The 24,246-nt window shown below is 38.4% G+C and overlaps 2 protein-coding genes and 1 long non-coding RNA gene across 10 annotated transcripts in view; 1 reads left to right on the plus strand and 2 right to left on the minus strand.

Moving 5' to 3' along the window:
- The window catches only part of epn3b (epsin 3b), a 37,382-nt gene that overhangs the window by 257 nt on the left and 12,879 nt on the right, over positions 1-24,246 (plus strand). The window contains exons 1-20 of one of the 8 annotated variants that reach the window (XM_041982359.1): positions 46-152; positions 1,248-1,382; positions 8,205-8,311; positions 8,450-8,594; positions 8,724-8,830; positions 8,936-9,113; positions 9,259-9,374; positions 9,457-9,607; positions 9,790-9,905; positions 12,388-12,512; positions 14,248-14,356; positions 14,596-14,788; positions 14,904-15,091; positions 15,234-15,380; positions 17,416-17,514; positions 17,725-17,867; positions 17,982-18,109; positions 19,451-19,593; positions 20,797-20,970; positions 22,550-22,632. In XM_041982359.1, the coding sequence (XP_041838293.1) occupies positions 1,376-1,382; positions 8,205-8,311; positions 8,450-8,594; positions 8,724-8,830; positions 8,936-9,113; positions 9,259-9,374; positions 9,457-9,607; positions 9,790-9,905; positions 12,388-12,512; positions 14,248-14,356; positions 14,596-14,788; positions 14,904-15,091; positions 15,234-15,380; positions 17,416-17,514; positions 17,725-17,867; positions 17,982-18,109; positions 19,451-19,593; positions 20,797-20,970; positions 22,550-22,632 (2,459 nt within the window). In that variant the 5' untranslated portion in view covers positions 46-152; positions 1,248-1,375. Of the gene's footprint in view, positions 1-45; positions 153-1,247; positions 1,383-6,907; positions 7,206-8,204; positions 8,312-8,449; positions 8,595-8,723; positions 8,831-8,935; positions 9,114-9,258; positions 9,375-9,456; positions 9,608-9,789; positions 9,906-12,387; positions 12,513-14,247; positions 14,357-14,595; positions 14,789-14,903; positions 15,092-15,233; positions 15,381-17,415; positions 17,515-17,724; positions 17,868-17,981; positions 18,110-19,450; positions 19,594-20,796; positions 20,971-22,549; positions 23,233-23,799; positions 24,209-24,246 lie in introns of those variants that run through there. The other 7 variants (XM_041982360.1, XM_041982358.1, XM_041982361.1 and 4 more) reach the window with 7 other exon arrangements.
- On the minus strand, positions 59-23,830 carry LOC121637975. Its single transcript, XR_006009976.1, has 5 exons — positions 23,819-23,830; positions 20,331-20,336; positions 19,162-19,170; positions 12,733-12,742; positions 59-122 (listed from the first exon to the last, which is right to left on the minus strand). It is a non-coding gene; the product is annotated as an uncharacterized LOC121637975 (long non-coding RNA).
- On the minus strand, positions 4,306-5,699 carry si:dkey-27j5.5 (GTP-binding protein Rhes). Its single transcript, XM_041982366.1, has 2 exons — positions 5,008-5,699; positions 4,306-4,890 (listed from the first exon to the last, which is right to left on the minus strand). The coding sequence occupies exons 1-2, from the start codon at positions 5,636-5,638 to the stop codon at positions 4,355-4,357; spliced, it is 1,167 nt and encodes a 388-aa protein (XP_041838300.1). The 5' UTR covers positions 5,639-5,699; the 3' UTR covers positions 4,306-4,354.

Genomic DNA, 24,246 nt, shown 5'->3' on the forward strand with positions numbered 1-24,246 from the left:
TTTGGATTTCGCCCGCTTACTTTCTTGTTTATGCTAGCAGGTTCCGCCATCTCAACAGGTCTTCTTGCCACCCAACCACACGCGCATGCGCAAAAAGATGTAAACAAAGATTCGCCTATAATCTAATGCGATGAGAGGAAAAGACCATGGTGGTATGTAGTCTTTCAGGGAACTTATCAGTTCTAATAACCCTTGGGGGAAAGAGTCACTTCATCTTAATGTGTCATTATTGACTCATTTCCAACAGCAGAACCAAAAGCTGATCAAAGTTCTGTAAAAGATATCTAACAGCCAAACACGGCCCTGGAAGGTAGTGCATTTAAGAAACGTTGATGCAAAATATGTGTCATCATTTAGGGAAAACAAGGACAACTCAACACCAAAGCGAAGAATCAATAACATTTCAGAAAAAAACAAACAAATCAAGACAAACTGCTCTTAAAAGAGGGCAAAGTGCATTTTTTGGTCAGGCCGGTCTGCAGGCAAAAGTAGCATGTTAGGTAAGAGGTTGGGGGGAGAGAGAGGGGTCTTTTTGACTAAAGAGCTTCTTTCAGATTTAATTTATTCTCAGTTATTGGGATTTCCATGTAGCCAGATTCTTATACCACAAAGGGAACTCTACAACTGTGTCTCCAAGAGAAGGAACAGTTTAATTTCATTACCATCCCTAACTTTCACAAATAACTGCATTTTCTTTGTTCGTGTGTGTGTGTGTGTGTGTGTGTGTGTGTGTGTGTGTGTGTGTGTGTGTGTGTGTGTGTGTTTTCACCATGTAATAAATAACGTGCTCAGAAATTATGATCCTAAACCTTATCCACCTTTGTCGTCTACATGTCTACCTTCCCCCTCTCTTCTTTACCTTGCAGTCTGGGATCGAAAAACAGAAGAAAGAAAAAAAGAAAGAAAAATAAATAAATAAATAACATTGGGTCAACAAAGGAAGAAACCATTGAACATCTTCAAAATGCAGCTCTGTGTGCACTAGTCGCCCTCTACTGTCCATTAGAAAGCATGACCGCTATCATTCGCTTGTTTTATTATTTTTTTTTTTTTCCTTTATAACCAGTTTGCTTGTTTATACATACATACATATATATATATATATATATATATATATATATATATATATAAATATATATATATATATATAGGACTACTCTATTACAGAATAATACAAGTATGTTTCTCACTTTTTACAATATATGTATTAAATACTGAATTGTTCCCTCTGCTATCTGATACACCAGCAGGTGGATGAAGTCCTTTAAAGCACAACAATGACAACAAACTAGACCGTGTCCGAAACAATAATAGTGACCTGAAAGTCTCAGGTTCTCGCAAACATCTGGGCCAAATTGGAGGGAACCATCCACTGATGGCAGGTGTGTATTTATGCTTTTTATTTCTGCCATCTGATTGCATGACAAGCCATTAAAGCCCTGACAGGCCTTATCTCTGTGCCATGATAGTGCCAGAGCAGCTCTGAATAAATGGCTGATTGGATTGTTGACAAGCAGCTCTCCACACACCCGATGAGGACATGCTAACATTTCCATTTGAGGGTTGGAGTCACAGAAAGTTTGAATCTATATTGTTGTAGAACATCTGAGAATTTGCAAGATGCATGTATTGGAGAAAAGATTCATATGATTTAAACTTTCAGTGTAAGTTTGTTTTCCTCCTTACTGTTTACAAAATCAATATCTTTCCATGAATTTCTCTATGCATGGTTTGTGTGTGTGGACTATGTGAGAGTTACAAAAGGCAAAGCTGTGCATTCACTTTGGAGAAATTGTGGAATTGGTCGAATAACAATTTTCACATTGGAGGACAACGCTGAGGAGAAAAACAGCATCACGTTTCTGGTGTCTATTCTTCGAAGTGTGTATGTGTATACACCCATAGGTGTGTATGTGAGTGTCACAGAAGAAGAGAGAACAACAGGTGCATATGTGAATCCTCCTCACGTGCACACAGAGGCAGGAGCATCTGTTCAAGTGCTTGGCCATGAAAGTGTGCGTCTCTCTGTGCATGTGTGTAGTGATTGCTATGACAAAGAACCTACAGTAAATTTGTTGGAGGCTGCACAGAAATGAAAACAGCTGCAATTTCCAGCAACTTTTCAGCACATGACAGTTTTGGAGAAAGGAAAGTTCTGACTTCCTTCCTGCAGACTCAGACAAGCTGCCACTGAATATAATTAAATACACAATTATATAAACCTCTTTACTAAGGAAAAGTTAACAAAAACTAAACTTTCTTTACTGTTAATGACAAAGGAGTATAATTGTATAATTGCAGTTGTATAATATGCTCTTACACATGATTTGCAGATCAAAACTGACATGATTCAGACATGCATATATGTGATGTGTGTGCACACGATAAATATACAACTAAATTTACTTTACTTACAACTGAGCAGATCCCTTTCTGAGGAATGAATGAGAAACCTTTGCAGCACTGTAGTTATCTGTTGATAAAGCTGTGATAGTCGCATTTTCAGTTGTGAAAATTGAGTGGGCCCTATGTGCAAAATAAATCAAGATAAGATGTAAATCAAATTCAGATTAGCAGTAAAGCAAAGCTGCTGATATGGAGTCCAATGTTTCTTTCAAACCTGTTGTTAAAACATGAATATTTCCTTTTTCTTGTACATTTCTTTCTATCAGAAGAGCAACCATGAATGTGGTCAATGTGCTTTTTATAGATCATTGGTTAAGAAGCAAAAATGTAAGGGAAGCTATTGGCAACCAGAAATTAAAAAAGATTTTTTCTTTTTGTAAATATACATCAAATATAAAAATACTGCTTTACAAGCTTAGCATACTCTGCAGACGTGATATTGGGAATTCAGTTTCTGGGAGAGAGCAGAAGTTTTGAGATTTACAAGGAAAGCTTATGTTTCACACTAAAAGGCAGCAAGGGGTGGAGAACCACTTTCATTGCTCATCTGCTGAATGACTCAGTAGAATAAAGTGATATTAAGTTGAATATGTTTTTTAAAGGTCACTGATAACATCTTTATATATAATAGCCTCTTTTTAGAGAAACAATTTGGTATGCTGAAAGACAGGTTTTATTGGTCGTCCCTCTTGGAGCTTCCAACCTTCACGTATTATTCTGAGGCTTTCAGACATCATGACTCACATATCCAGACCGCACATATTAACAGTAGAGCCCACTTTTCTTTTATGAGGGAATCCAAAAGACACGGTAGCCCTTTTATTGTGTGATTATCTAGTTAAAAAGGTTTGAAAGCTCACACTTTTCTGTCTATTTTTGGATCACAATATGAGAAGGATGTTATTAATCCCTTTATAATGCTCATGAAAAGCTATGTAGATTTTAATAAGGTCGGGGGGGGGGGGTGTAAAAAGGTTGATATTATGTGAGATCTGTAGTAAAGGCTAAGCCTGTGTGGTCCGATATCTGCTGCAGAGCAAACTAAACGGCAGTGCCCATGGAAACGCACTTGCTGACCCTCCAGTATGAGGAGAGAACAAGCTGCTGAGACCGAGTTTAACTCACAGAGACTGTCCATCTAGTATCCATCACATTCACAACAATAAATGTGTGCAAGTTGTTTTGTTTGCTTGTTTTTAACAGCTTAACCTAACTTGTTTACTCAATACACCCCCCCCCCACCCCCCCCCCCCCCCCCCCCCCTCTCTCTCTCTCTCTTTGTGTTACATCTTTCAAGACTCTTCTCCCTTGCATCTTTTATCCCATGGCCTTATCAATCACTTTCTAGGGGTTTCTATCATCACAATATCAGGAATGAGAAAGCTAAATAAGTGAATTCAGGGCCTGCAATGTGACAGGCATATCTGAGAAGTATTTATAGAGTTATGGAGGATGAGGAAGGTATATTTCAACAGGAAAATTTGACTTGGTGTTAAGGGTGTGTGGGATTTAGGCTGCATAAACTTCATCTAGCAATCATGATTCAAGTGTTACACACACACTCAGTAAATGAACTCACAGGAAGAAAAGAACAGGTGGGCGAGGAGGAGTTTCAGGCTAATAGACTGCTGAATGCAAGTTATGCAATAGCCACAATAATCAAATCATCAAGTTTCTGACTCAACATCCTCCCACCACTGTGTGTCCTTCATGACTGTTTGAATGGAGTCACACAAATAGATAGATAGATGGATAGATGGATAGATAGATAGATAGATAGATAGATAGATAGATAGATAGATAGATAGATAGATAGATAGATAGATTTTGCAATGAAAGGTGCATTTAATCCAAAATATTTTATTGTATATAAATACAGAACAATTTCTTAAATATGTATGACTAACAGGGAATGTTTAATTCATTCTTCTCTCAGTCTACATGTCCCTCACTGAATATGACATTTCTCCAGTCCTTTCCCACGCTTTCTTGCTGCTTGTGGTCCAATGACTTGCCTGAGATCGGTGCTAAAGCTCGGCCGACGGGCTAGTGGGTACAGGGTGCCGCAGGGATCATCTCGCCCCGGGACTTGTCTGCCTTTCGCCCCAACGCGCATGGCTTGGTACGATCGGAGGGACACTTTGCGGTGCTGAAAAGGGCCAGTTTCAGTCGGGAGACCGCCTCGCTTCGCCAAAGTCTCGAAGACTTTTTCTAGATTAGTGCTGTCCTTTGCAGATGTTTCAAAGTAAGCGCAGTCTTCTCCAAATGCTTGGAGCACTTCTACATCAGATATTTCTCTCTCGGTTTCCAGGAGGTCCACCTTGTTGGCGCAGACCACCAGGGGAACCTGAGGCTGTGCGCAAAGCTCCGGCGCCGAGGATCTGGTAAGTTTGGATTTAGCAGCCAGGATCTCCGTGCGCAGGGCGCACACTTCCTCGAAAGAGCTGCGGTCATCGAGGCTGAATACAAGAAGAAAAATATCTCCTGCAGAAACAAACAATCGATGAAAAAAGTCAGACTCCTTTTTAATGCATATCCTAAATTAGAGATAAAGTTACTCCTGTAATAAATATAGGACAGTGACTTTGAGGCAATACGCACCTGTGAGGATAGACAGTCTTCTCTTGGCTGGGAAGTCTCTCTCTCTTGACGCGTCAAGGATGTCTATTTGGTAGGTCTCCCCGCGGATACGGAAGAGTTTCCTGAGGAAATCCTCAGAGGTTGGCTTGTACTCCTCCACAAATCCATCCCGGAGGTATCTTCTTAGGATAGAGGTCTTGCCAACTCGTGGCGCACCAAGAACCACAATGCGCTTGCAGTTCTGCGGCTTGGTAGAGTGCGGTGGATCTTGTCGGTGTCCCTGACCAATCTGGCAGTGCCGATTTTGACCGTGAAGAACTAAAGCTGCCAGATGATCCAGTGGAGATCTCTTGCAAGGATGACTGTTGTTTGCAGTGGACAGCTGGCTCACGACTGCGCTGGTGCACGTCTTCTTCTCCTGTTTCCACTGAGTTGTGGCCACCTTAAGAATATCCAAGCCCGCCTTGATTCCAGAAGAATTAAGGTGCTGTGAAGCGTTTTTGTAAGCAATCAAGACTTTGCTTGAGGACTCGGCGCACTGTCCATCCATATTATTGTGAAACGGGTTGCTCTCTTTTGTAGTATATTTGGTCTGACGCGGGATAGGGATGGAGTTGATCGGTGCGCCGGTGACAATGTTGCCAATATCCATCGTTTTAAGATGCTTGTGACCACTGGTTCCGCGCAGCAGAGTGGGCAGAACCAATGTTGCGCTCAAGCTTGCGTTTGCTGAAGTAGCTGATGTCAGCTGTCTCTTTATAGAGTCCCCTCAACCATGTGATTCGTCCGCGTCATGCTGACTGACAGAAAACACGCTGTCTTCTTCAAGAGAACACCGTGTTTTACAAAAACATAGCCAATAGACAACTGCAGATCACTATTTGATAATGCTCTTTGACATGTTTGTACATAGCCTATAATGTCTTTTAAATATCTATTTCTATAATGCTTAGAAACTTCATATTGTACATATGTTCACAGACAGACAGACAGACAGACAGACAGACAGACAGATAGATAGATAGATAGATAGATAGATAGATAGATAGATAGATAGATAGATAGATCAATCAATAAAGGATGGTATGGGCTAATGTGAACATATGTAAAATAGAGTTTTAATTATTAAATTTAAGCAAGGAGGAACTGATAATCAACTGGAAGAATATTGATACTAAAGAAAAATTACATGAAAATAATCCAATAAGAGTAAACTGAAAACCAAGAGTCTATAAAGGGAACTAATTATAAAACGAGTAGGTAAGGCTATCAGCAAAAGAATCTAAATGTGATGAACAGGAAGTGAACAGAATAGAGAAAGCGATTAAATAGGCTACAACATAAGAAAAGAAACGAAGAGAAAGATAAGAAAAGAAAATAACTGCAACTACAGAAGTCCAGATCTCCTGGTCCAGTGTCCTGGTGGTTTTGGATGTTTCCTACACACTTGATTCAAATTAAATTGTTCTCCAACAGCTTGTTGTTAAGTTCTGCACCAGCCTCTTACTGACCCATTGATATGAGTTAGGTGTGTTGCAACAAGGACCATGACAGTATAGAGATTTACTTCAAAGAGCATTTTCTATTATGTTTAATGAGCTAATTCACTGTAGCCTACATTAGTGTTTCTCAATCCAGATCCTCTGGACCCACTATGTTTTAGAGGTAACCCTAACACACCGGAATTAAATTAATGGGTCGTCAACTGGCTTGCAATGAACCTGATAAGGAAGTTCATTAATCAGAATCTGTTGGAGTAAGGCATGCAGGGCAGGACCTGCGAACTTGGATTGAGAAATATTGGCTTGCATCATATATGGAATAGTCTATCCAATCAATGATAAAAACTTGAAATGCTATAATAAAACTGTTGATAAGCTTCCCACTTTACATAATCTTTGAATCGCATTGTAGCTATTTAAGAAATAATCAGCTCCATAATAATATCATTCAGGTCCATTCTATTTGTCCATTTTGCTAATAAATGTAGAAAGAAAGAAAGAAAGAAAGAAAGAAAGAAAGAAAGAAGGGACACTTCATGAATTTGAGGTGTGCGTTGCCATAGCAACCAAAGGAAAACGTAGCAGCTGAAGCGCAGAGCTAATTTAGCATGTTTATCAACGCTGTCGCAAGATTAACTTGGTTTAAGGTTTTGTAAGTTTAAAAAATGAACCGCCGTGAGTCACCGTGGAAAGAGTTAAGACCTCTAAATTGTTCAGGTCAGCTACAACCACGTTTAGCCTATTTCTTTTTCACCGCTTCTGTCCTTTCAAGCTAAATGTTGCAACCGAACTTTACCTTCACCTGGTAATAGTGACTCCTATAAGAATGTATATGAAAAACGGAAAAATAGACTGTGTATTTTTTATGTTTGCTAATGCATGTATATCATTTTAGTTTTAAAGCTAATAGAAGGTGTTTCTATTTCCACTTCTTTTTTTCTTTTTTCTCTTAATTTTTGACATCGTATTTACTCTACTTTAGCAGGAGTTACATCAGACATTTCCACACATCGTTGTACTAGCATGATTTGTATCAACTTTCATTTGTGCACATGTAGTGACTAACAAGAAAGTTATCTAGAAAATGCAGCTGGATACAAAGTCTATTTAGTGGACAAGGATGGAAAAGGGAAACCTGGAAATGCCCAAGTAAAGTACAAGATCTTACTGTACTCACAGTACTTTGATAAGTGCACTTGGTTGCATTCACAGAGTCTGAAAGGAAAGGGAAGCAGTGAGCTCGTGCGAATCTCAATGCCATATAACAAACAAGATCTCAGTGAGAAAATGGGTCATTGTCAACAGCTTTAAATGGTGAAAATGTAATTTGAAAAATGCTGCAGCCATTATTTCCGAAAGAAATCTTTTGCCTCCAGTAAATCAGAGCACAGAAGAAATGTACTGCATCTGTGAAAGAAGAAATGCCTGTAAAAGCCAAGGATTAACAACATTTATTGTGGCCATGGAAACAATATTCCGGCATTCTTGTATAAAGAGCAATCAATAGAATTGCATAGCCATGTCATGTTCTAGGCTACTGTCTCTTGTCTCTGTGTGCGTGTGTTTGGTAGCACCCTTTTCTCTCAAAAAATGTAAATACATAAAAATAGTGCAAAATAATTTATTAAAACAATGTATGTGTGTGTATAAGCATTACAGGGAAAGCAGCATCTCTTTTGTAGCATCCAGTTAGTCATTTCCTCTCTTCTTCTCCAGAGATCAAGAAGATAAACACACCAGAGAGCTTGTCCACGTTGGAATATGACCATGCCAAAAACACCATCCACGATGTCCAGGCTCTTTATCCAGAGGACACTGATAAAGTAAACTCTATTAAAGTCACCCAGTATTTATTATTTGTCTTAAAATCTTGGATTCTCTATATGAAATACAAGTTAAATGTGTTGCACTTTGATTTTAAAACCATTTTGTGTTTAACAAACTATGTATTATAACTGCAGCTTTATAAAGCAAAGTCTTCAAAAGGCCATCAAGTACAAGAGCTGGTGGCTGACAGGTATGTCCATCAGAGATCATCACTGTTTGAAGTTAGCGATGCTGTGGAAAGGACAGAGGCACATCCAGCTGAACTTCAAAACAACACAGGTTCATTTAATTAATTTGCTTTTTTGGACAATAATAACAATTTCACTGAAGACATATCCAACTATAGCTTAAAATATGTATTTTTTTAAGCTTAAAGACTATTTTTTCTGTCCCTGTACATCTTTTTAGGACCAGGGGACCTTCTGTTTGATGAACATGCAATGATTCTTCCACACAACATCCTGGGTAGTTTAGAGGACTTTAGAAATTATCTGAAGGCCAAAGAAGAGACAGATGTAAATTCACAACCATTTAAACTGAGTTGCACTCTGTTAACAGAAATACTTTGACTCCATTGTGTCAGTAAACTCTGTTTTCTCCCATCTTTCCCTTAAAACTAGTTGCTAAAGCGAATACCGAAGTCCTTAAGAGATCTGACATCTGAGGCCCCAGGGAGGCCTCCGACCAACACTGTGCTGAGGGAGATCCCTTCAGGCCAGAGAAACATTCAGAGTAACGCCCTGCAGCGCTGGGATAAGCATGTGACCCAGCGCAGACAGCAGCAGGACTTCTTATCCAGTGAGCAGTTTAGGGAGTGCAATAACCTGCGTCAGAAAGCTGCAACATTATTTCTGTACAACCTGTACCAGATGTTTTTCTTTGTTTACTTAAACAGTGTTCTTTTAAAGTCTGCATTAATGCTTCTTCTCTGTCCGTCCTTTAGACTTGCAGGACAGGCCAGTGGAAAAATTACTGATGAGCCAAGCTGACAAGTTCAGAGAAACTCAGGAGCAGAAAGAAATTCTAAACCAAGTTTTGCCACTCATCCACTCTGGATATGTATGAAGCTCATTTGCTTTTTTTTGTCTTTTACACTTTTTATTTTCTTTGTTTCTTTACTCCTGTGTCTTTTCTTCTAAAGGGTTATCGTGTGGGCAGTGAGTTTTGGAGTCTCCCGCAGCGTTTTGGAGATGAACTTAGTGGTATTACAGCCACTCTGACTCAGACTGAGCTTGGCAGACAGAAACCTGTCACGCATGTTGGACAACCCAGCAGCATACGCAAGGAACTGGGTACACACAGGCAACTATGCTGTGTCCTACTTTTTCCCTTCATAACCCTGTTCCTTCTGAGCACGCTTTTACCTGAAAAGTATTTGGACAAGAACCTAAAAGCTTTTGAGTTCACTGAAAAGCTTTGGAAATCAGATTAATTGTGACCAAATTCTCTCTGTGGGCAATTTTTAATCCTTCAGGAATTTCTGCTGAGACCATTCGCCCAGCTTCTCGGACTTGGGACAAGAGTGCCTACCTTCACCACCAGTATCACGAACTCAGAGAAGTTTTGCAGAAGATGGACATCAGAAAGCCAGTAACACATTTTTTATTCAGAATATAAACCCTTACCCCCTTAAGTGCAACATACATTTATTACCATCAAATCATTAAGACAGTCTGATCTATGTAGGAACTGAGTGCTGTAAAAGTTATGTACAGTTAGTATGCACATTTAGAAGCAATGGTTTAGAACAGAAGATTTTTTTCACAAATGTAAGAAAAATATGTTTTTGACCACATCTGATCTGATTTCAGTAGAAGAAGAGAACAGTTATGTCTTTAATAATTTATGTCAATGCAGCTGAGGTTCATAATTTTAAAGGGATCAGGGTATTCTTGTTTGCCACCTTTTCTTATCCAACTTTTCTATCCATTTCTGACAAATTATTGCCATACAAATAGTTTCAATTGATGATTCAGTTGTCTTTTTAATATGTTTATTAAAGTATAAGCCTAATAATGTATTAATGTATCTATAAAATATGAGCAAGAAGCGGTTAGTGTGTTATAATTATATATCCCTACACAGGCACAGGAAGTACATAAAAACTCCACATTGACATTCCCCAGTAAAGGTTGAACCAGGAACCGTCTTGGTATTTTCAAGAAAGCATATCCGGTATAATAATGTCAGAGACACTGCTGATGCGATGAACCAAAGAGCACCACATTCAGCCCTTAGTCATACAAAATCAAGAGAATTATGCCTCTTTTTAGCATATATTTCTGTGTCTTTTGCCAAATTTACATGGTTGTCTATTACTAAGAGTTTTTTGTGTTTACAATGAATTTATATATCACAGAATTATTTTAATCCAAGAAAATCTTAAATACGTGATGATACTTTTCATGCTTCATATTGTACATATATATATATATATATATATATATATATATATATATATATATATATATATATATATATATATATATATATATATATATATATATATATATATATATATATATATATATATATATAGTTTTGTTTGATTAATTGGAGAAGATCTGACCCTGTGAATCTATTTCAGTTATAATTACTGAATTATCCAACATAATGGAAAGTAAAACCAGTCTGTTCACATTTAGCAATTATTTTGTTAATAATTCAAAGGAAACTAATTTCCTTTCAAGAGCATACATATTTTGTTTTAACATAAAGAGTTTTATAATTGGACCACTTGGCTTTCTGAAGCTGCTCACACCCCCAGGACACTTTCTCACGTAGCTCATATTCACTCTGTATCTTCACAGCCTGTGATCATGCAGCCTTGGGCACACTGTTCTGGGTTATCTGCGCAGAGAACAAACTAGGAAATGTACAAAGAGGACAGCACTTGCACATTCACACAAGCGCACATACCCATGCAGCCTCACAGAAATAAACACACCTACACACCAAAAAACTATTCAGAAACTGCTGTAAATATGCCTTCAAAAAGTTTATTATCTTCTCTTGCATGTTAAATGTACATTCAGTGCACATGCAGAATAAGATTAATGAACTTTAAAGAGTGTTCACATACACACAAAAGCAGAACAGGAACAATTATGAAATCTGGAGCGTGCTAAGTCATTAAGAGTCTCACTTCTGTGATCTGTGGGCCAACTGAGTCCAAGAAAGCGGACAGAGTCTGCCTTATGTCTTCCTTTGCATCACAATGAGTCTATCAGTGGTGGCAGGAGGTCCTGTGGTAAACACTGAAGCACAAATTTACTTCTTCGCACAGACAGTTCTCATTTAATCCTATTAACACCCTAAATAACAGGTGCTTATTATGGGTTGGTTTATTCAAAGGACATTATCTATTTGGTGGTCTCAGCTGGTGACTTTGCTTCATGTTTCCCTTCCTTCTCTCAAACACACACATTTGTGCTGGTGAAATGGGAGAAAGTGGGTGCGGTGTGTTCTGTTGCCCAAGTGGCTAATGTGATGCTTATGATTTGGGGTCTGAAGTGCCTTCTGACATACAGAGTATGAGACAGATCGTACTGTCCACAGTTGACTTGGCTTTGTGACATACATGGAAAGAGACGAAGGGATTATAGAGACAGGGAGGAGGCTGTTATGAGACAGAGATAAATAACATGGAAAAAAGAAGTAAGTAACGTAGGGAGTAGAGATGGAATTAAATTGTAGCCTGTAGTGTGGGGAATGTTTAAACAATATACTGGCTTTGCATTGATTGTTCCACTTTGCATGGCCTGTAGCTCAGTAATGAAATACAGGACAGGCAGTGAGCATGAAAGGCTTTAAGCATGCAAACACTCAAACAGCTGCTCTAGAAGAGGTTGAATGAGAGTTTTTGTGTGAGCCTTAACTGAGGCTGTAAAGCACTGACGCATACTTTTTTTCAACTGTCTCCTCTGGCTGTCGAGACTAATTATCTATTGATGTTGCACTTAAAGCAGTCCAAATCTTTATTTCAATGTGATGAACTAGAATTTAAATTTAGATGCAGAAAAATTATGATATTAGTCTTCAAATCCACCACTTTGTGTGACTTTGATTGCAGGACATCAGTGGACTGGAGGTGATTGGCTCTGGAAAGCCACTCAGTTTCATCACAGTGTGTCAAAGTCCCTCATTGGAGAGGGAAGCAGAAGAGAAGGAACACAAGGAGATGAATAAGGATAACTTGTAAGAAATAACTTGCTTATCTGCCTTACTAATTTATATGGTATTAACCCCACTTACAAGCTGAAGTAGGACTTTGCCTAACATGAATGTGTAAGAACCAGACCATCCCTTGCGTTAAAGGCCATCAGAAACAGAATATGTACATACGAGTCACTTATTCATTGGTGCTTTCAAGCCAATTATAATTATAATTAGGAAATTTCTTACTTGAGGAAACAACATGTTTGTTCCTGTATATGATTATTCCCTCAGTGGTATGAGAGGTGAAGACGACTATATTAATATCATGTTACACAACATTCATCACAAACTCACAGCTAACGTGTCTGTTGGCTTTTCACTTTGTTTCCAGCTTTCTGGCACCAAGTTGAATCTCAAGATAGGAAAGAAGTATTTTGACAGAGCATCGAAGGTAGTGATGTTTCAGTCCTTAAGGGCCACTATCCTCAAGGTTTAGGTGCTTCCTTATCCAACACACCTGATTGAAATTAAATAGATCCAACAGTTTGTTGCTGAGTTCTGCACAATGACCCATTAATCTGAGTCAGGTGTGTTGAAGCAGGAAAACATCTAAAACCTGCAGGACATTGGTCCTAGAGGGCCAGAGTTTGAGATTCCAGGTTTAAAGGGAAAAGTATTTTCAGCTCAAAGAAGAGGCTAAACTTCTCTACAAAGGGTGTAAATCATTAAACAACAGCATGATGTTTTCGTTTTGGCAAAGTAAAAGCATGTGTTGTTGACCAGTTAAGTTCAGGCCTGTAGAGCTGTGGAGTTACATCAAATTCATTAATTTAGACAAACAATTTTCTGACACGTGAGCTCTGATAGTTTTCCAGCTTGTAGGTGTCTTTATTTAGACAGAGGTCTCTGCTATGTTACAGACCTGAAAACACTTAGTGAAAGTATGTAGAACTCACAAATATTAGTGTTTTTTTTCATTCAGATTGAGATTTATGCACATATACTGTAGTTTGATATTGCACGTTAGACCTGCATTCTTGGACTGACTCCATCAGACCCAGTATCGTACCTGCTTTATTTATTTCCGTGTTTGCCTATTGCCATCCTGCAAAAATAGTTTGAAGAGTGGGACAGGTTACTGTCAAGGTTCAGTATATATGGAACGGTAAAAGAGCCAGAGTGAAATACAAAACCTTACAGTTAAGTAAAAAAAAAAAAAAAAGGGAGGGTAGGGTTTTCCATATTTGCAGGAATACTACCTTAAAGCTTAGTTGAGCCCACTGGTATTTTTATGTCCTTCAAACTATAATACAGGATGGAAGGACTAAGTAAAAATTGGAGTGAAGGGTATACTAATTCCAGCTTTGCTAGCAGATACAGAAAACATTCAGAACGTATTCTTAATTAAAACTCCTTTTACGTTTGAAACACTGTACCTGGGCAATATTGCGTCATAGACCTGGAACAGCAAAGAAAGGAAACTACTGTATATTCGTCAGGAGGTGGCTTACAACTGAAGCACCAACAATGGACGACTGGATCAACATCATCCATAGAAACTTCATTGTGGAGAAAATTTCCTTCTTACTAAAACTAAAATTGGGCAGATTTTATGACATATGGACAAAATGAACAGAATATGTGAAAGCTGTTAGGTCAGATTTCACTTGAGTTTTGGTCTCTTGAGAACCATGAACTGCTGAACTGGTAGGAAATGGACTTTTTACAAAAAAATAAAAAATCAGCCATTGCATTTTTTTTTTATCCTCTACAGTGATTTACTGGCACAGATGGATGATGTTCAGGTAAAAGCTCAACCCTTTCCTGCTTTGAGGTTCTGTGGTCATCTTGCTAGCTGGACTGGTAATTCTACCTCTAACCAGGTACAGATAGCTTTTACACTGTGGGCTGGTTAATGAATACATTTCTTGAGGATAGTGGTCTTTACTTTTACATTTAGAGAAGCATATGGATGAATATAACAAAATGCTGCTGTTATAGATATGAAATTACATCAAACCTTTATTTGGAGATATCAGGTCTTATTTGACGTTTGTGAATTAGAGAAAAGTTGGTAGATGTTAATTTGATTGTTGGTCATTTCTCCGATTTAATTTTTCAGGGAAAAGTAGGAATCAGTGCAACAATCATCTTTGAGGCGCTGACTGGAGAAAGAGCCTCATCCAACCTGGAGCTACACAATGAGGGCAGCACAGCCATTTTTTACAGCTGGCAGCAGCTTACAGTGCCACACAGCCTCCCTCACCTGCGTTCACAAACAAAGAATATGCACTTTTACTTCAATTCCTCTTCTGGTACACACACAAACAAACAGTAACTGTCTGTTACATGATGTTTGTATTTCCGCCAACCCTTTGTTTCAGCTAGGATTTAACCAGAAATTTTACAATTTGCTTCCCTCCCTTTCAGGTGTGATCTGTCCTGGTGACACCAAGTGTGTGGAGTTTATATTTAAGTCAGATAAGCCAGGTATCAAAACTGAACTGTGGCAGCTCAACACCCATCCTGTTTTGCTGCAAGGAGCCTCCATGCATGTCACATTGAAAGGAATGGCTCTGAATCAAGACAAAACTGCAGTTCAGAGGCTTTTCTTAGAGGTACAGTAGCTTTACAGCTAAATTGTGATTAACTGTGTCTGAAAGAGAGACAACAATGAAAATGACCAGAACAGACAGCAAGGAAATGTCATCAATAAAAGTTTTATCTTTTATTTACCCTTCCTGTTATGTGTGTGAGCAGACAAAGCTGGAAAAGATAGTTGTGGAAAAATTATGTTGGTCGATTGTGCATGAGGTGCTGCATGGGGTCTGCACCCCAGAAAGACCCAGCTCACCTGCTGAGCTTTACATTACTGAAGAACAACAATTCCAGAGGAAAAACCCCAAGGTAAATACTAACTAGTGGAAGCCTCTTGCCTTAACCTCAGAAATCAAAGAAGCTGTGTGAGTTTAAATTGTGTTTCAGTCCTCCTTTTTTCACGTGTTTTCTGAAGCATGCGCCTCATGGTGCATCAGAAAAGCCTCTTTTCATGTTGCTCTGATGTGTCATTAATTTTTCTATGAAGGTGTTTATTTCAGACAGAATCTTAGTCACAGTACCCAATCCAGTGTGAGATGACCTGATAATGGAACCATTCATTGTGTGGTTGTTTTCACATTTCACTGGCTAGAGGCAAAAGTGTGATCAGCCCATAACTGCTGCTCATTCTAAAAGGTAGCCACCATCCACCTAATATTTAAAAATATAATAGCTAACAACAGATCGTAGCTAATATCTAAAAACAATCCCAATTGTCTCCTAAATATAGGTAGCAGTACAATAGAAGCATTTCTTTAAGTGGGTTAATTGAAAGGCTGATTAGACTTCCTCCCTGTGTAAAGAGGTTTCAGTGCCAGTTCTCAGTCTACATCTGAGAGTTGGTTTGAAAACACTGTCTTTTATTATAATAAAATATTAATTCTAATTATGAGTCATCTAATCTGCACCTGCAATAAAAAGGGGTATTTTTCCTCATAGAGTGAGATGTATTATTTGAAGATATTGGCTGATTACAGCTGCTGAGGCCTCTCACTTGGTCACGTTTTTCTACCACAATGAGTGACACAGATGGAGATCTGACATGCATCACACTGATGATAAATGTCGGAGGAAATTATCATCCTGTGGTGTGACTGAAGTTTCTGTTAGACAGCAGTGCTTGAAAGTTTGTGAACCTTAAAAGAAATTTAAATATTTTACGTAAAAAACACATTTTTACACAAGAATTTAAAGTGGACAAAGAAGCCAATTCAGAATCTTCAGAGTCAGACACAATTTATTGATGCTAGACTGGAAAATTGCAACGTTGCAGCAGCAGAATAAAATAAAATTAACTAAATGGTGCACAAATGCTATATATCAAAACACTTAACACATTTCTAGATCAAGATAGAAAATCAAGGAGAAAAGAAAATACTAATTACAATATACAATTTAAAAATAAATATTTAGGTTAAACAAAAAATGTAAACCTATGAGACAAAAAACTCACTTGATTTAATTATTTGTTTATGTTTTTAGAAATGTAGTGTGTAGTTTATTCCCAGAGGCCTTTGAAATTAAACATTTCCAGTTGATGCTGATCAGTCCTACATATTGAGTTGGAGTAGTTTGAAGTCGTTCATCTGTGGCTAACAGCTTCAACTTGGACATGTTTACTTTCCTTACACAAGCTGCTCGCTTCAGGTCCTTTCATAACATTTCTGCTGACTTGATGGTAGAAATACAACATAAAATTCTTAACTTTATTTCTTTTGTGCACTCTGTTCATTGTTATCTTGATTATAGATGCATATTAACATTATTCAATGTGAAAAAGGCTTTAAGATGCTCAGAAATGATCGTTTGTGACCCAGTGTTGCAGACCTGCAGACTTCTTCTCTGAGTGATCTTTGATCTGTGAATTGATGGAGTCCAAATTCTAATTTTATAACCTGTTCAAGCTTGAGCATCAACTTATTATTTTTTTTTGTTTGGGGGATTTTTGTGTATGTGTGTGTATTTTTTCTTTTTCTTTTTATTAGATATCTTTTCTGCTCATGACATGAGTCTCAGCTACAAACATGTTGTGAAGATCAGACAGAAGAAATATCTGTTCTGAAATCAATCAGCTAATCTGTGAGGTTCCCATTCTTTTGTTACTTACAGATTTGTAATATTGGATAATTTAATCAACAGATAAATTACTAAATGTAAGTTTTTCTTCATCTACTTGTTGGGATTGTATAAAAAATTAGCTGACGCGTTGGTGAAACTTATTCAGAAAATGCTGAGAACTCTAAAAGTTTACCATATACAACCACCACTAGTTCAGTCTTGCTGTGATTTTTTTTCATTCACTTAATTGCAACCACATTCTGTTTAACACCATGTATGGGTTTAGTTGCAGTATGTTTATCAGCCTGTGGAGGACCTAAAGAGACTGTGGCAAGAAACTCATCAAGGCTGCATCTGGGATCTATCTGTTGACACTCTCCAACAGGTAGTTACATGCTGTGATGTGTTGATTTGGTACTTTGTACAACTTGATTTATACAAGAAAGAACACAGTAAATTTTCAGTAAATTTAGCAAGGCGATTAAAAGATTTATATTTAAGAGGTCTATATACCATTTAAGTAAACTATTTAACTTAATATTGATGGATGAAATTCATAGTCCACTGTATTTGTTTTTTTTTTACTTTACTTTAGGTTGTGCTGTCTCTTCCTGATGAAGAAACATCTCTTCACTCTCCAACCCGAGAGGAGAGTCTGGCACAGCTCAACTCTGTGCTACTGCAGCTCTCTGAGCCCTCTGAACTGAAGCATCACCGTCTAACAGCTGTCACAATAGGGTGAGGCATGGACACATGATTCATGAACATTTACTTTTTACATGAATTCATCTACACTTGCACCCTCAGTGTAGTAAGTCTCCTTATTTTGCTGGTGTTTGGTGCCCTCTGCAGGCGGCAGCTGTGGAGGAAACTGCTGGACACAATGGCTGATCAGGCCACGAGACTCAGAAACCTGCTGGGCCTCCAAGAGAAAGAAATGAGATTTAAGAAAAGGAGTGAAACCATCATCTCTGATGCTGGTGAGACTTATATTTGGGCTTAGACGTACAGAATACAAATACGATGCTAAATTGGCTTAATGTTTCAAAATTGTGACACCTCTCAGTAATAGCACTGTTTTTAGGTAGAGTATCTCTTTCTGGAAAAATAAGGAAAAATATTTCATTACAAATGTAGGCCTTCAAGTCCAAGATAACACAATGGAATACAGCTGTAATAGCTGACTTAAAACTTAGAAAACATGATCACTGGTCCAATTACTGATTAGTCTGAAAGAAAAAAGACCATTGAACACCAGATCTGGTCGCTTGAATTGTGCCTATCAGCACCATGGCTTTATAAATGACGAGTTATTGGAGGAACTACAATATTTCATTGTAAGATGTCACAAAAATGGAAATGGATACAGGAAAATTTGTGTCACATATCTTCAAATGTTTAGCACATCTAATGAGTTAGACCATATTTTTTCAGCTCAGATAAATAAATGAAAAAATAAAAAAGAAGAACTTGACTAGGACTATTAGCTTATGAAGTAATGGTGTGATTCATGGAGCTTTATGGGTTTAAAAGATGCTAGCAGGTGATACTTGGAGATAACACCATAAAACCTGTGTATATACCAAAAAAACATGGTGACAAAATGCCTCCAGAAGCTTGGCAGGAAAGCAGTCTTCCATCATCATCATCATCATCCACAGACCACTGCAAAAATCACACAAACGTCACTGAGTGAAAACCTAAGGATCCAGAACCTGGAAGGTAAATCCTGTTTTGACCATCAGATACAAATCAGGCTATTGATGAAGCTGGGTGTGTGTTTAGCTGTATCTTGGAGTAAAAACTTCCATCATATAGTTTGTTGAGCACAGACCATTCTGATGACTCCTGACAGTGATGCAACAGGGAACACAGGTTTTCAATCCCAGACACAACTAAACACATCACTGCCTTTGACTAAAACACAGTGCTTTTCCAACTGCGAAGGAGATTTTCACGCATCCGGAGAGGAACATTTTCAAAAAGAACAAAAATAGTATGAAAAAAAATGACCTGGTCAAGCTGACCAAACTCATCTGGTCTTCCTGACTTGAATCACATAGAAACGTGATTGGGGTATTTTAAAGAGAAAGGTAGAGCAACACAACCCCTTCAGCAGGCGTAGATGAGTTTAGTAGAATTTGTGAAACACTGGTGTCATTCATAATAAGAAGAATCTGTCATTAGAAATCAGAAAGATATGAGGTGCTCCTGTGGGGCCTCTTCTTTCTTTCTCTCGTACAATTTAGAAACACAATAATCTAATTGTATTTTCATTACACTACAAATATGCTCTGCTCACCACTGTCATTGCATCATAGATGTGGCTGATAACGGTAAAGAAGATAAGAATGAGAAGAAAGATGGAGGTGCTGCTGATGAGGAACGAAGTGTGATGAGATCTAGATTTAAAGATGATGGCAAAGCAGAGTCCAGACCACCAATGACTGAGAGTTTAGTGGAGGTGAGAGGAAAATGCATTTTAATTTAATAGAAATGAAGAAAAAGACTGTGCATGTGTGTGTGTAGCTGATTAACCCTCGTTAGCACAGAGATAGAGAATGATGAGATGTTTTGCCATGGTGTGGCAGCAGAGAGAAATGTTTTTGATTTATGAGCATGAATGAAATCATGTTTTGTAAGACATGACACATCACTTAATCTGACGCTCCAGCTGATCTGAACATGAATCATCTTCATTACTTCAAACAAGCTGTCAGTTTATCATTCATTCATCTGCCATTCAAACTTCTGTTACTACTGACTGCCTCCTCACAACTTGCAAATGTACCACCACACTCTGTATACACCTGACTTATTATGTTCTATAATCCCCTAAAACATAATATTATAAATCCCATATGTGGCATGTTGTATCTGCACTGGGTTTGCAGGGTTTTATTATGAGTTTTTGTACAATTCTTTAACCATGTTTTTTCTGAATATGTGTTCTGTGTATGTACATGTTGCACTAACCATCAGCAGATTAAAAACAGCCACTTTGCATTCATGTTTCCTGTTAATGTAGAAAACTAATGCTCTCTATTTTGTCCCCCAGAGATGTTATTAGTGCAGCTCAGCAACACCGTATGGTGGGGGGTATTCCTGTTTTGGTAAAGAGGGACAGGTTGAGGGAGATAATAAGAAAAATGTCACCAGTACTCTTTCATTTTAGTGCATTGCTTTTCTGCTCCCATCCACCATGTACTCACACTCATTATAGCCAGTCCTATTCACACATCTGAATTCAAGCAGGTGGCTGTGTTGTTGAAAGATGATGATGAGCTGCTGGTGTGACCTTGGACCTGTTAGCTCTCTCCTCTAATGGTTTAGCTGTCTGTTGTCCACCATCAAAAGCATTTTAAATTGAACTAGAGACAATTTTTTGTCTGCTTATATTTTGCTGAGTGATTCCCCCCCCCTGTGAAATGGTTTAGTCATAGGTAAGGTACAGCCTATCTCATATCTCATATGGTGCCATGGAAACAGAACAATGTGTGAAAATATGCACCTGCTCTCAGATTGGCCAGGGTGTGAATTACCAGCACCTGTACTGTTCTAAGCCATCTGTGAAAGATGCAAAGACAGCTATATGCTAATAGTGCTGCATGCTTTGGTATGTTGTAAAAGTGTCTTTGGGTTGCTAACTCTGCTCATCCTTCTGTAGGAGAGCAAAAAAACGGGGAAAAGAAAGGATGATGTAGGGAGGCACGCTAGAGGAAAGCATGGAAAGGGGTCTGCCTCATTCATCTCCTCAGAAAGCATCATGCAAAGACCACCTGATGACCAAAATGTTGACCCAGAGATAATACACATTTACACACAGATTCTGCATAAAAAGGCGAGTAATTATACTTCAATATAATTACACTTGGTACAATTATGTCAAATTGGGTTTACTATATTTAATCAGATACTGAAATCTCATGTTGGGGGTGTCTGAGAAATAACAGACATTAAGGATGCTGGAAAAGGTCCACTGAGTGGCTCTGTGCAGCAGTGTCATGTAAAATATACAATTCAGAAAAGGTCCTTGACCAGTCTTTTTCAGTCAGGGATGCAAAGTTTGTGCCTATATTACTATATCTATTATTTCATTCTCAAGCTCAGGTATACAGACACAGTTTTGAGAGTCATGTTAGTACTATAGTAGCGTCCTATCTCTTGCTCTCCTTCACACAGGTTGATAACAAAGGATCCTTTCTTGCATTTTCTCACTCACAAAAATAAGTAGTTCAGCTTCAGAACTATTTTGTTGCCACAGGCCCATTTAACCAAAAAACAGTCAACTCAGCAGGATTATGAAATGAGATGAGAGAGATTGATGTACAGGGAAAAATTACTGAAAGCAAAGGTATTGCTGAGTTTTATTCCACTTTATTTCAAAATGATCACCTACTGTCACATTTTTATTATTATTTTATATATAATTTTTCTGAATTTATTGTCCAAAAGAGAATACAATATAATTCATTTACAAAAGGTATCATAATACAAACTGGAAATTGAAAGATAGCATATATATTAGTGGGATAAAACAAAAATTTAAAGAAATAAGTGACCACAGTCTGGTACAATTTTATTGCTTTTGGATTAGATCTGATGAAATTAGATTTAATGAAGTATTTTTTTATGTGAGAAAGAGGGGTTTACTTTTGGAAACTAAGAATGATGAACAAGTAATCATACCATTATAATAATAAGGTCCATTATATCTTGGCCATACCCTAGAATCTGACTGGCCCTCGAGGTGCCACACTGAGTTAAATAGACAAAACAAAATTGTTAGTGTTAACTGATCTTTACCTGAGTAAATCTCAAATGCCCAAGTGCAAGTGAATGCAGCATGTAATGTACTTTTACATGATGTTTCTATCAGCTGCCAGTTAGAATATATCTGAAGCGCCAACGGTCAAAGAGTTGCAGTATTTCAAAGAATGTCTTTTTCTATCATTTTCTGTCACCAATGGCAGCATCTGGTTTTAAAGTGTTAATTATTTCCTCAAATCTTGACCCTTTTGGGTTCATTCATTCTTTCATTTACATGTGCCACCCTTTTCCCTTTCTGTTCGTCTGCCTGACCCCCACATCAAAAATTTTCAAAGCTCACCCCTGGAAATTACAGAGAAATTCCTCACATTTTGGTAAAACAAAACAAATTACTGTACAAATGACAGAAACTTACATCATGTCCGTTTTAAATTTATCTTCAAGACCACATAAGGCTGGATAAAATGTATAGGTTTTCTTGACTTTGTTGGTAAATCTGCTGCTGAAGGTACGTTACGAACTGAATTAAGTCATGTCTTAAAACAGCCTTAAGTAAATTTTATTTGTTCAGAATTTTAAAGGAGGTGAACACCAGATCCAGAATTACTGTGCAACCTACATGTAAATCTTTGTCTTTGTTTATCTGGCAGGTTTATGCTCAGATGGAGGGCCTATTGGACAACCTGTGTGACCTGATGGAGGAGATTAATGTGGGAGAGGGACAGGACATAAAGTACTGACACACGATAGGCTGGCACAGAAATATCCAATCAAATGTAATAAATCTTGCCTGATAAGATTTGTGCCTTATTTAGTTGTGGAATCAACAAACCTTTCTTTTTCTTGTTGTGTCCTTTTCAAGCCTTCAAACGCGCATCAGCGGATGCTGTCGGGTTAACGCTGACAACGCAAATACTCGCGTCCCCCCTCTCTGTTACGCCCCCTGTTGTGATTGCTGCGTGTGTTTGCTCTGCGTGACCGGCCTACCGGTGCTGTCAGCGTGCGCGTGTGTGGACGGTGCTGCCTCCGCGAGAGAGGAGTGAGCCGTGTGTTGAAGCTTTATTCTGATCCTATGCGGATTTCATCACTGACTCCCTGGTTAAGACGGGCTCGCATCATCCTGGGTAGGCCGGGACGCAGGTACCGACATCCCTGTTAAGGATTTGTCAACTCCGCACTGTTCTGCACCCACTCGGGATTCGCAGGATAGTGGTGCCGGGAGGATATTTGCGCGTAAACCGCTGAGCAAATTTTATCGACGGCGGGGACTTGGGAGAGGAGAAAAGCAGAGAGGATGCTCGGTTGACCAGGAAGGGGATGAGCAGAAGGCATGGTAAGAGGCATGTTCTTGACAGGAATCAAGCTCCTGGCCTTTCTGGATTCTTCCTAAAGACGAGCAGGCCTGTATTACTTTAATGCTGTAGCAGCGTTATCACGCCAGTGTGAGACAACTCCAGCAGTAGTGGGTCCTGCGGGGAGGGGGGGTAGTCTGGGCTACACATGGCAACCCGCACAAGGAATCCACCGCATGAGGGGGCGCAGATGCAAGGGCTCCGTTATCTCCTCCCATCGTCAATAGGCTATCATCTGAAAGATATTCCGGGGTTCGGTGTCAGTGCTTAACAGTAAAAAGTTAATCTTTAAAGCTTAATCAAACTCCAACTATAATCAAACTCTAAGCAGTAAATCTTGCAACATCCTGAATTTTGGTATTTTATATGTACGATATATATTAATGAAAGGGACACCTGCTGCCACACCACGCATGCGCATGCTGGACCACGGGTAGGTTTTACATTAACTCAGTTAAATGTGACGCATCAGACCCCTACATTAAAAAAATGCTGCTGTTCTTCCTCGGGTCTATCTGAATATCCATTCAGAAAGTTACACCAATTATGGCAAGTATTTAAAAAAACATCAATTTTCAACAGCATCCCAGTGCACATCAATTCAACACATAATCCATACACAATAAGCTATTCCACTGATGAAATGTAGTCTGTAATTCTTCAAATTATTACAATCATTTACATCAGTGCACGTAACCACCAATAACGCTTAACATTAATCACCATCACTGTATCAACATAAGAAGAATATTAATAATAACAATGATTTTATTGAATGTTTTGCACATATTGTGATACACTACATCACAACTCACTCCTTAACCAGTTTTGATTGTTGTGTTATGAAGTTTTATCTTAAAGTGATCCTTACCAGCATATTATAAAGGTTTGGGACAACTATTCAACTGTATCCTTGGAAGTCTGAACATTACAACCTGAGTAAGATGATTTCATCAGGTAACTACTTGGAACTGGTCTTGATGTAAAGACTGTTG

Source organism: Melanotaenia boesemani, chromosome 4 (assembly GCF_017639745.1).
Source record: "Melanotaenia boesemani isolate fMelBoe1 chromosome 4, fMelBoe1.pri, whole genome shotgun sequence".
Classification (NCBI taxonomy): domain Eukaryota; kingdom Metazoa; phylum Chordata; class Actinopteri; order Atheriniformes; family Melanotaeniidae; genus Melanotaenia; species Melanotaenia boesemani.

What these genes read in the sequence shown, in the direction of transcription:
- si:dkey-27j5.5 (XM_041982366.1), bottom strand. Translation starts at nt 5,638, where the DNA reads ATGGATATTGGCAACATTGTCACCGGCGCACCGATCAACTCCATCCCT. An exon ending in AAGACTGTCTATCCTCACAG is followed by an intron (nt 4,891 to 5,007) that starts GTGCGTATTGCC and finishes TTGTTTCTGCAG; the next exon opens with GAGATATTTTTCTTCTTGTA.